The 12,961-nt window shown below is 40.8% G+C and overlaps 1 protein-coding gene across 1 annotated transcript in view; it reads right to left on the bottom strand.

Moving 5' to 3' along the window:
• Positions 1-12,961, bottom strand: part of LOC133631222 (piezo-type mechanosensitive ion channel component 2-like) — a 39,152-nt gene that overhangs the window by 5,693 nt on the left and 20,498 nt on the right. The window contains exons 5-7 of the mRNA XM_062023381.1: positions 11,757-11,931; positions 2,232-2,357; positions 1,976-2,011 (exon numbers count right to left, since the gene is read on the bottom strand). Of these exons, the coding sequence (XP_061879365.1) occupies positions 1,976-2,011; positions 2,232-2,357; positions 11,757-11,931 (337 nt within the window). The remainder of the gene's footprint in view (positions 1-1,975; positions 2,012-2,231; positions 2,358-11,756; positions 11,932-12,961) is intronic.

The following is a 12,961-nucleotide window of genomic DNA, read 5'->3' as shown; positions in this document are numbered from 1 at the left end:
ATTAAAGGCCTCACCTTTTCTCCTCCAAACATATTGCTGGGTATTGTGGCCAAACAGCTCAATTTTTGTTTCATCTGACATCACATGGACAAAGATGAGACTTTCTGGAGGAAAGTTCTGTGGTCAGATGAAACAAAAATTGAGCTGTTTGGCCACAATACATATATATATATATACACTACCGTTCAAAAGTTTGGGGTCACCCAAACAATTTTGTGGAATAGCCTTCATTTCTAAGAACAAGAATAGACTGTCGAGTTTCAGATGAAAGTTCTCTTTTTCTGGCCATTTTGAGCGTTTAATTGACCCCACAAATGTGATGCTCCAGAAACTCAATCTGCTCAAAGGAAGGTCAGTTTTGTAGCTTCTGTAACGAGCTAAACTGTTTTCAGATGTGTGAACATGATTGCACAAGGGTTTTCTAATCATCAATTAGCCTTCTGAGCCAATGAGCAAACACATTGTACCATTAGAACACTGGAGTGATAGTTGCTGGAAATGGGCCTCTATACACCTATGTAGATATTGCACCAAAAAGCAGACATTTGCAGCTAGAATAGTCATTTACCACATTAGCAATGTATAGAGTGTATTTCTTTCAAGTTAAGACTAGTTTAAAGTTATCTTCATTGAAAAGTACAGTGCTTTTCCTTCAAAAATAAGGACATTTCAATGTGACCCCAAACTTTTGAACGGTAGTGTAGACGTACACAAAATCATCAGCCCGGATTAGGTTGTCCTGAAGAATTTGGAGGTAATCCTCCTTTTTCATTGTCCCATTTACTCTCTGTAAAGCAGTGGTCCCCAACCTTTTTGTAGCTGGGGACCAGTCAACGCTTGAAAATTTGTTCCACGGACCGGGGGGGTGGAATTCTTTTTTTTTTTCATAAAGAAATACAATCATGTGTGCTTACGGACTGTATCCATGCAGACTGTATTGATATATATTGATATATAATGTATATATTGTGTTTTTTATGTTGATTTAATCTTAAAAAAATATTTTTTTAATTTCTTGGCCCGGTACCAATCGGTCCGGTGGTTGGGGACCACTGCTGTAAAGCACCAAAAGCAGCAAAACAGGCCCAGAGTGTAATACTGCCACCACCATGCTTGACGGTAGGAGTGGTGTTCCTGGGATTAAAGGCCTCACCTTTTCTCCTCCAAACATATTGCTGGGTGTTGTTAAAGTTAAAGTTAAAGTACCAATGATTGTCACACACAATTTTTTGTTTCATCTGACATCACATGGACAAATATAAGACCGTCTGGAGGAAAGTTCTGTGGTCAGATGTAGTCAGAGGTTGGGTCTTGGGCGCAGTTGGGTGTTCCAACAAGACAATGACCCCAAACACACGTCAAAAGTGGTAAAGGAATGGCTAAATCCGGCTACAATTAAAGTTTTACAATGGCTTTACCAAAGTCCTGGCTTAAACGTGTGGACAATGCTGAAGAAACAAGTCCATGTCAGAAAACCAACACATTTAGTTGAACTGCACCAATTTTGTCAAGAGGAGTGGTCAAAAATTCCACCAGAAGCTTGTGGATGGCTACCAAAAGCGCCTTATTGCAGTGAAACTTGCCAAGGGACATGTAAGCAAATATTAACATTGCTGTATGTATACTTTTGACCCAGCAGATTTGCTCACATTTTCAGTAGATCCGTAATAAATACATAAAAGAACCAAACTTCATGAATGTTTTTTTGTGACCAACAAGTATGTGCTCCAATCACTCTATCACAAAAAAACAAGAGTTGTAGAAGTTATTGGAAACACAAGACAGCCATGACATTATGTTCTTTACAAGTGTATGTCAACTTTTGACCACGACCATGCTGACACAATTGAATGGAAAATCCAAATAAAAGGCAGAATTTGTGATATACAGTAGCTCTTGTATTGGATGGTGCCTAACAAAGTGTCTGGCACCCAAACATCATGGCTCACAAACAGGACAGGGGGTGCATATGTACCTCGGTTGTACTGATGCCGTCCTGGGTAGAGAGGAGCTAATGTCGGAAAAGAAAAGAGCAAACAAGGCAAAGGCATGTTAGCATCAAGCTTCTCTCCCTACTATTGCAGAACAAAGCAAAGGGCACAGTTGGGTATTTTCAGCCGGTCAGGGGGAATAATAACTTTACAATATTGCTGCAGCCAGTTATAAATGGTAGCAGCACAGAGATAAAGCAGGTAGACCAGAACGCGGAGATAGCTCAACACCCAACGTACATTTTTCTCATCGGTGCCTTGCCGGTATTCCCACCACAGCTGCCTCTTCCTGTTGGCCGTGTTATTTGTCCCGTTTCCGACCAGCTCCTCCTCCTCCTCCTCACACATGTCTTCCTCCTTGTCGTCCTGAAACAACACGGATTAGCTCTGTGGATGCCTCCTCTTTCAACTGATTCGCTTGGATCAAGTTTACACTGAAGAATAAAAGAAAACATTGCAACTTTAAACTACAGGTTTTTAGTGCAGATGTTCTTGAAATGTTCATGCTTCATTTGACATCTTTCATTCACAGCGAAGAGAGAATTGATGATGATGATGATGATAGAACCGGAAACAGGAGTTTGCGGCGATATACCGTATAAGTCGCTCCGGAGTATAAGTCGAACCGGCCGAAAATGCATAATAAAGAAGGAAAAAACATATATGTCGCATTTTTGGGGGAAAATTATTTGATAAAATCCAACACCAAGAATAGATGTTTGAAAGGCAATTTAAAATAAAAAAAGAATAGTGAACGCCGTCTTTGCTCCACAGTAAGTCTTTGCTGTCGTCCAGCATTCTGTTTTTGTTTACCGTATTTTTCGGAGTATAAGTCACTCCGGAGTATAAGTCGCACCGGCCGAAAATGCATAATAAAGAAGGAAAAAACATATATAAGTCGCATTTTTTGGGGAAAATTATTTGATAAAATCCAACACCAAGAATAGATGTTTGAAAGGCAATTTAAAATAAAAAAAAGAATAGTGAACGCCGTCTTTGCTCCACAGTAAGTCTTTGCTGTCGTCCAGCATTCTGTTTTTGTTTACCGTATTTTTCGGAGTATAAGTCACTCCGGAGTATAAGTCGCACCAGCCAAAAATGCATAATAAAGAAGGAAAAAAACATATATAGGTCGCACTGGAGTATAAGTCGCATTTTTTGGGGAAATGTATTTGATAAAACCCAACACCAAGAATAGACATTTGAAAGGCAATTTAAAATAAATAAAGAATAGTGAACAACAGGCTGAATAAGTGTACGTTATATGAGGCATAAATAACCAACTGAGAACGTGCCTGGTATGTTAACGTAACATATTACGGTAAGAGTCATTCAAATAACTATAACATATAGAACATGCTATACGTTTACCAAACAATCTGTCACTCCTGATCGCTAAATCCCATGAAATCTTATACGTCTAGTCTCTTACGTGAATGACATCAATAATATTATTTGATATTTTACGCTAATGTGTTAATAGTTTCACACATAAGTCGCTCCTGAGTATAAGTCGCACCCCCGGCCAAACTATAAAAAAAACTGCGACTTATAGTCCGAAAAATACGGTACATTAAACATGTACTATGGCTATGGGGTAAAGTTAAAGTACCACTGATAGTCACACACACACTAGGTGTGGTGAAATGATCCTCTGCATTTGACCCATCCCCTTGTTCCACCCCCTGGGAGGTGAGGTGCGCATTGAGCAGCAGCGGTGGCCCCGCTCGGGAATCATTTTGGTGATTCAACCCCCAATTCCAACCCTTGAGAAAATCCATGATGATTGGTTGGTGTTGGTATGACGAGTAACAATTGGCTAAGGTTAGGGCGAAACATTATGGACTGGCCAATCAGAGGCAAGATAAGGCGGGTCATCGAAACCAGGAAGCAAAATCATAACAGAGCCTGCAGTGCCTCAGACTGGAAGTCTCTCCAGAGAGTGGTGAGGACAGCAGAAAAAATCGCCAGGACTCCTCTTCCTCCTATCCAGGAGATCGCAAAAAGCCGCTGCCTGACCAGGGCTCAGAAAATCTGCAGACACTCCTCCCACCCCCACCAAGGACTGTTTTCACTGCTGGACTCTAGAAAGAGGTTCCGCAGCCTCCGTAGCAGAACCTCCAGGTTCTGTAACAGCTTCTCCCCTCAGGCCATAAGACTCTTGAACGCATCATAATAATCCCCTCAGTTCCCCCCCAAAAATGGATTAACTCGCTGGAATATAAAGACAATATAACATACATCCATAAACGTGGACGCATATGCAAAAGTGCAATATATTTATCTGTACAGTAACCTATTTACTTATATCTGCACTTTATTGTTCTTTTATCCGACACTACAACCAGCTAATGCAACAAAATGTTGTTCTTATCTGTACTGTAAAGTTCAAATTTGAATGACAATAAAAAGGAAGTCTAAGAAGTCTAAGTTTACATGTGGGCCCATTGATATAAATGCCGTTAAATGGGGGTATGTAGCTTAATGCATGTCATACTGGGAGTCACATATACATTATATATACATACATACACTACTGTTCAAAAGTTTGGGGTCACATTGAAATGTCCTTATTTTTGAAGGAAAAGCACTGTACTTTTCAATGAAGATAACTTTAAACTAGTCTTAACTTGAAAGAAATACACTCTATTAGAGATGTCCGATAATATCGGCAGGCCGATATTATCGGCCGATATATGCGTTAAAATGTAATATAGGAAATTATCGGTATCGTTTTTTTTATTATCGGTATCGGTTTTTATTTTATTTTTATTTTTTTAAATTTTTTTATTAAATCAACATAAAAAACACAAGATACACTTACAATTAGTGCACCAACCCAAAAAACCTCCCTCCCCCATTTACACTCATTCACACAAAAGGGTTGTTTCTTTCTGTTATCATAATTCTGGTTCCTACATTATATATCAATATATATCAATACAGTCTGCAAGGGATACAGTCCGTAAGCACACATGATTGTGCGTGCTGCTGCTCCACTAATAGTACTAACCTTTAACAGTTAATTTTACAAATTTTAATTAATTACTAGTTTCTATGTAACTGTTTTTATATTGTTTTACTTTCTTTTTTATTCAAGAAAATGTTTTTAATTTATTTATCTTATTTTACTATTTTTAAAAAAAAGTATCTTATCTTCACCATACATGGTTGTCCAAATTAGGCATAATAATGTGTTAATTCCACGACTGCATATATCGGTTGATATCGGTATCGGTTGATATCGGTATCGGTTGATATCGGTATCGGTAATTAAAGAGTTGGACAATATCGGAATATCGGATATCGGCAAAAAGCCATTATCGGACATCCCTACACTCTATACATTGCTAATGTGGTAAATGACTATTCTAGCTGCAAATGTCTGGTTTTTGGTGCAATATCTACATAGGTGTATAGAGGCCCATTTCCAGCAACTATCACTCCAGTGTTCTAATGGTACAATGTGTTTGCTCATTGGCTCAGAAGGCTAATTGATGATTAGAAAACCCTTGTGCAATCATGTTCACACATCTGAAAACACTTTAGCTCGTTACAGAAGCTACAAAACTGACCTTCCTTTGAGCAGATTGAGTTTCTGGAGCATCACATTTGTGGGGTCAATTAAACGCTCAAAATGGCCAGAAAAAGAGAACTTTCATCTGAAACTCGACAGTCTATTCTTGTTCTTAGAAATGAAGGCTATTCCACTAAATTGTTTGGGTGACCCCAAACTTTTGAACGGTAGTGTACATATATATATATACACATACATACATACATAAATACATACATACATGCATATACTGTATATATATATACACACACACACACACACACACACACACACACACACACACACACACACACACACACACACACACACACACACACACACACACACACACACACACACACACACACACACACACACACACACAGTATATATATTCCTCTTCGCGGAATGTTTGCCGAACATTTGGGGCAAATATCAATCAATGTCAATCAATGTTTATTTATATAGCACATGAAATGTCTTCCTCTGAAACAGTGAAGAAGTCCCACATGATTGACACCATGTTTGTATACAATGAGCTCGGGGGACATTTTTGACAGGCCATACAGCGCTGCACAGATAGGAAGAAAAGGAGTGCTTGATTTGCTCACCCTAACCCACTTATAGCACATTACATGTAATCTCACTTCATTGAAGAATTCTTCATTTTTTTTGTTTATCTGTGCTATTTTCTAAAGTTGTTGTCACGTCGGGGTCGCATGTTTTTGCGGGGTCGTTCTCCCGGGATGCAGACGGACAACTCCGGACGAAGCCGTGCAGGTAGGAGATGATTTATTGCTCATAAATCATACACCGTAGATACAAACAGACAGAAAACAAAAAAAAAGGGATGTGTGTCGATCGCACGGGAAGCTAAGGCAAAAACTTAGAAGAGGAATCATGAGCTAGAAAACAAGAATACCAACATGTTGCATATAGCAAACAACGAAGAAAGACGGAGCGTGGCGAGAAACGTGAATAAGTAGCTCTCTGATTAGTGCTCGGCAGCAGGTGAACGTGCCGAACACTAACCAGAGGCAGGTGAACCCAATCAGTACCCATGGTAACCAAAACAAACCCAGGGTTGCACAAAACAGGAACTGAGGGAGTCCAAAACTAACAGAACATGACTAAACAAAACATGATCCGGGCCACGGATCATGACAGTTGTCCGTTTTATTGGTACAAAGTCATAATTCCTCATGTCGGTCTGATAATTATTGAGCACCCGTACTATTTAGCCTTGGCGGAGGTGCCATTCTTTATTTTATTTTCAACGCTGATGTGGACACATTTATGTTTTCATAGTTGCAATGTCGACAGGCGGATCGGTGCGGCGTCTTCAGTAATGCGGGCGCTGTATCGATCCGTTGTGGTGAAGAAGGAGCTGAGCCGGAAGGCAAAATCTCTCAATTTACCGGTCGATCTACGTTTTCAGTGTGGTTTTTGTCCTGGTCGTGGAACTGTGGACCAGCTCTATACTCTGGGCAGGGTCCTTGAGGGTGCATGGGAGTTTGCCCAACCAGTCTACATGTGTTTTGTGGACTTGGAGAAGGCATTCGACCGTGTCCCTCGGGAAGTCCTGTGGGGAGTGCTCAGAGAGTATGGGGTATCGGACTGTCTGATTGTGGCGGTCCGCTCCCTGTATGATCAGTGCCAGAGTTTGGTCCGCATTGCCGGCAGTAAGTCGGACACGTTTCCAGTGAGGGTTGGACTCCGCCAAGGCTGCCCTTTGTCACCCATTCTGTTCTGAACTTTTATGGACAGAATTTCTAGGCGCAGTCAAGGCGTTGAGGGGATCCGGTTTGGTGGCTGCAGGATTAGGTCTCTGCTTTTTGCAGATGATGTGGTCCTGATGGCTTCATCTGGCCAGGATCTTCAGCTCTCGCTGGATTGGTTCGCAGCTGAGTGTGAAGCGACTGGGATGAGAATCAGCACCTCCAAGTCCGAATCCATGGTTCTCGCCCGGAAAAGGGTGGAGTGCCATCTCCGGGTTGCGGAGGAGACCCTGCCCCAAGTGGAGGAGTTCAAGTACCTCGGAGTCTTGTTCACGAGTGAGGGAAGAGTGGATCGTGAGATCGACAGGCGGATCGGTGCGGCGTCTTCAGTAATGCGGACGCTGTATCGATCCGTTGTGGTGAAGAAGGAGCTGAGCCGGAAGGCAAAGCTCTCAATTTACCGGTTGATCTACGTTCCCATCCTCACCTATGGTCATGAGCTTTGGGTTATGACCGAAAGGACAAGATCACGGGTACAAGCGGCCGAAATGAGTTTCCTCCGCCGGGTGGCGGGGCTCTCCCTCAGAGATAGGGTGAGAAGCTCTGCCATCCGGGGGGAGCTCAAAGTAAAGCCGCTGCTCCTCCACATGGAGAGGAGCCAGATGAGGTGGTTCGGGCATCTGGTCAGGATGCCACCCGAACGCCTCCCTAGGGAGGTGTTTAGGGCACGTCCGACCGGTAGGAGGCCACGGGGAAGACCCAGGACACGTTGGGAAGACTATGTTTCCCGAATGGCCTGGGAACGCCTCGGGTTCCCCCGGGAGGAGCTGGACCAAGTGGCTGGGGAGAGGGAAGTCTGGGTTTCCCTACTTAGGCTGCTGCCCCCGCGACCCGACCTCGGATAAGCGGAAGAAGATGGATGGATGGATAGTTGCAATGTGGCAGTTAAATCGCTCAAAACACAAACATGAGACATAATCTAAAAAAAAAAAGATTATCCGAGAAACTTTAAAAGAAATTAGCAGTAAAAGAAAAAAACGTGCATTAAAATCTGGGTATTGGACAATGCTGTCAATTGCTGATTTATGTCCTAATCCTGTTTTATTATTAGCATCCCCTAGAGTGGAGGAGGTGATCACACAAATGAGACACACCTACTGTGTATAGAGGGATCAATAAGTGTGTACAGCCCTGTAAGGTTTACAAAGAACTATTGACCTCGCAAAAAAAAGATGAATCTATAAGTCCATTACAGAATAACAGAAGAGTAGCGCTTCAAGCTGTAAAGCGAATGAAGATGTTTTTAATGCAGCGTCCTCAAGGTGGACTGTACGGACAAAAATTTGACTTTTAAACTTTTTGATCTAGAGCTAAAATGTGTTAACCTGACTCTCGCCAGACCCTTGTAGTTCGCTGAGCTCAATAGGAGATGTATTTCAGGAGGCTTGTAAAAAAAAATTGTATGTGATCGGATAAACCACTTGTCCGTTATCTGGAATGACGTGCTACTTCAACCACTCACATGGAAATCAACCCGTGACGCTGATGAAAGCGACGCTGGGAAATCCAAACCCGGTCAGAAGAAGAGCCAAAACATCCTTGCCACCGTTCTCAGTTCATCTTTTAAATAATTAACGTTCGATAGATTCGACAGAACAGTTGCAATAGCAGAATCAATGTCAGCACATGACGCATTGTTAATAATAATAATTAGAGATGTCCGATAATAAATGCTTTAAAATGTAATATCGGAAATTATCGGTATCGGTTTTTTATTATCATTTTTTTTTTATTATTATTATTTTTTATTAAATCAACATAAAAAACACAAGATACACTTACAATTAGTGCACCAACCCAAAAAACCTCCCTCCCCCCATTTCTTTCTGTTATTAATATTCTGGTTCCTACATTATATATCAATATATATCAATACAGTCTGCAAGGGATACAGTCCGTAAGCACACATGATTGTGCGTGCTGCTACTCCACTAATAGTACTAACCTTTAACAGTTAATTTCACTTATTCTTAAGGCTGAAACGACGCGTCGACGTCATCGGTTACGTAAATACGTCGACGCCGTTTTTGTGCGTCGACGCGTCGCATATTTACGTCACACTACCGTCATGGCGGACCGCAAAGCAGACGGTGCGAGCGAGGGGGAAAAATGAATCACGCCAAAAGTCGTGAAAAGTGTGGGAGTATTTCAATACACGGCCTAATAATGTTGTTGTATGCACACTGTGTCGAGCGTAAATGGCCTATCATAGCAGCACAACGGCTATGAACCAACATTTGAAAAGAAAACCATCAACTAGTCAATCGTCCGCGCGAGCATACGTTGTCATCATTACACAAAAACATGAATGTGTCATTTGTATCTGCTAGGGGTGTAACGGTACGTGTTTTGTGTTGAACCGTTTCGGTACGGGGCTTTCGGTTCGGTACGGGGGTGTACCGAACGAGTTTCTAAGCTAAACTGTTAACAAGCTGCTTTGCTCCTTCTGCCTCTGTCTCAGCACGCAGCATTGTCCCACCCACACAACCATCTGATTGGTACACACGAAGCATTATCAGCCAATCAGCAGTGCGTATTCATAGCGCATGTAGTCAGCGCTTCAGCGTGGAGCAGATAGGTGTTTAGCAGGTGAGCATCAGGCAGCGGGCTCTCCCCGAATGATAATAAACACCTCCCAGTCAACTACTAGTAACATCACTATGAGCCCGTTGACCTTCTAGAAACTTCAACTGCAGCTCAGCTCACTCGCAGTCCTGGCTTGAGGTGAAGGCTAATTAGCTCTCAGTTCCAGCCACATCGACCCCTTCTGAGCGCCTATTTTCAGCTGCTGGGAATATTGTAAACAAGAAAAGAACCAGAGCATGTAGACATGCTAACCTTTCTTCATTACAACTGTTAGTCACTCACTGGAATGAGTAGAATTGGTTATTGTGTACTGTGTTGGACTGGATGTTTATTTTGCACATTTTAAAAGCAATACTTAATGTTTACAGTGCTCCAGAATATTTAGATTGGCACTTTTTTGTATTGGATGTTTATCTTTATTTTTGCACATTTTAGCAAATAAGCAATACTTTCACTTTTGTTGAAATGTTTACACTGTTGTTACAGAATATTTAGTTTTGCACTTTTTTGTATTGGATGTTTATCTTTATTTTTGCACATTTTAAAGCAAAATAAGCAATACTTTTACTTTTGAAATGCTTATACTATTGCAGAATATTAAGATTTGCACTGGATGTTGACTTTTATATTTGCACATTAAAAAGCAAATAAGCTACTTTTAATTTTGTTAAATGTTAAAAGTTTTAAAGGTTTACATTGTTACAGAATATTTTGTCATGTTGTTGTCAATGTTGACTGAGTGGCCATACTTCTTTTTTTTTGTAAATAAATGCCATGCCTTTTGAAAAAATGGGCCTACATTTATTTTTTCATCTTCATTTTAAAGAAAAAAATAATCGGTAAAAGGAAAAATAATCTATAGATTAATCGAAAAAATCTATAGATTAACCGATTAATCGAAAAAAATAATCTATAGATTAATCGTTAGAAAAATAATCGTTAGCTGCAGCCTTACTCATTTTCATTAATTACTAGTTTCTATGTAACTGTTTTTATATTGTTTTACTTTATTTTTTATTCAAGAAAATGTTTTTAATTTATTTATCTTATTTTATTGTATTTTATTTTTTAAAGGACCTTATCTTCACCATACCTGGTTGTCCAAATTAGGCATAATAATGTGTTAATTCCACGACTGTATATATCGGTATCGGTAATTAAGAGTTGGACAATATCGGAATATCGGATTTCGGCAAAAAAGTCCCTAATAATAATAATAGATTTTATTTGTAAAAAGCACTTTACATTGAGCAAACAACCTCAAAGTGCTACAGTGTATTAAAAAAATTAAAGTAATAAAAACATAATAAAAAATAAAGAAAAATAAAAACTAGAACAGCCTAATACCTAGAACTAGTATGCATACCTGTATGTCTATAAAAAGGCTTTTTTTTAAAGAAGGGTTTTTAAGCCTTTTTTAAAAGCATCCACAGTCTGTGGTGCCCTCAGGTGGTCAGGGAGAGCGTTCCACAGACTGGGAGCGGCGGAGCAGAAAGCCCGTTGTTTGAATCAAACAGTCGCTTCGGCGCTACGTCACATCTATGAAATCCCGCCCGGCTATCCTGATTGGTTCATTATTTTTTACTATCTTGAAGGAGTTTGCAATGCCTTTGAGCCCAGATCCTTGTGTGGAGCTCAGTGAACCACAAGGGTCTGGCGAGAGTCAGGTTAAAAATGTGTGGTTAATCCTCGCAGACTAACTGAGGTGACAAAACAGAAGGGAAATTCAGTATATTAGCAAAAGCAAACAAACCTCCCTCCGTCCAGAATGAGTTTACTATAAGGAATGTGTATCGATTGTCTGGTTGCTTTTGTGTGTAAATGTAAAAATGGATGCGTGTCTACCGTCATCTCATCAACGGGCTCCTGCAGCCAGAGGCGAATGAGCGTGGCCAGCGTGTAGTAGAGGACCAGCAGCATGATGGGGTTTACAAAGTGGTGCCATTTGCGGTTGGTGTTCCTGATAAGCTTCCAAGTCCTGGAACAGTCGTTCTGAATGACGGGGGACATGCCAAAGTACCTGCAGGAACACACAGGAGGCGCACAAGGACAATGAAGAACAATATATTATTTTTACTGAGTAAGCAGCTGCTACATATCCAGAATGGCTTCTTCACTCAGCTGGGGAAGGCCCACAGGTCACATGACTGGGGGTTTCCCTTGTGGAAGAGGTGTGGATGCAGGAAGTGGAGTGGAAGTCAGGTCCCCGGACAACCAGCTTCACTTAGCAGCCTGATTATAAACAACACTGAGGACAGGCGCTTTGGTGGAACCCGTACATACTTATGGCTTTGGGCTTCCATAAATTACCTCCACTGTATTGTTTGTTTATTGTTTATTGTTTATTGAATGGATCCCCATTAGCTGACGCCAAGGCGACTGCTAGTCTTCCTGGGGTCCATATAGGAGCATACAAAATTTCAATACAAAGAATACATGCATTACCAGACATTATACAATGGAAAAATACAACATAAGATAAAAAGCTAGTTAAAACCAGTATTAAAATTCACGTCATGTGGGCAGCTGCAAAAGGTGTATCTTTAAAGCTGTCTTGAATGACAATTTACTTTGTGAGAGATTAATGTGAGGTGGCAACCCATTCCAGAATGATGTACATCTATACATGACTGTATGTTTGAGGAAATTGGTCCTGGGAGCAGGAAGTGTCAAATAGCCATTGCTGGCATTCCTAGTGTCATGAATATGTGTGTTAGTTGATTTTAAAAACTGTTTGTAAAAGTAATCTGGTGATTGATCTAAAATGATAGTTCGAAAGAACATTAGGAGACTACAATGCATCTTTTGTTCAACAGACAACCAGGACAGGCGTGAATGCATATATGAAATATTAGTGCGCAAAGAACATTAAAGTAGCAGTCTAGCTGCTCTGTTCTGTACAAATTGCAGTTTGTTCAGGTCAGACTTAGTCGTAGCGGACCATACTATAGGACAGTAATGAAGATGACAGAAAATCAAGGACTGTATGACTTGAGCCATTGTTGAGGATGTCAAGAAGGTGGAGCACTTCCTGACCATGGCTAGACCTC

The sequence above is a fragment of the Entelurus aequoreus genome, linkage group LG16 (assembly GCF_033978785.1).
Source record: "Entelurus aequoreus isolate RoL-2023_Sb linkage group LG16, RoL_Eaeq_v1.1, whole genome shotgun sequence".
Lineage (NCBI taxonomy): Eukaryota > Metazoa > Chordata > Actinopteri > Syngnathiformes > Syngnathidae > Entelurus > Entelurus aequoreus.
Note: the sequence above shows the minus strand (reverse complement) of the source record. Positions and strands in the feature narration are given on the sequence as shown.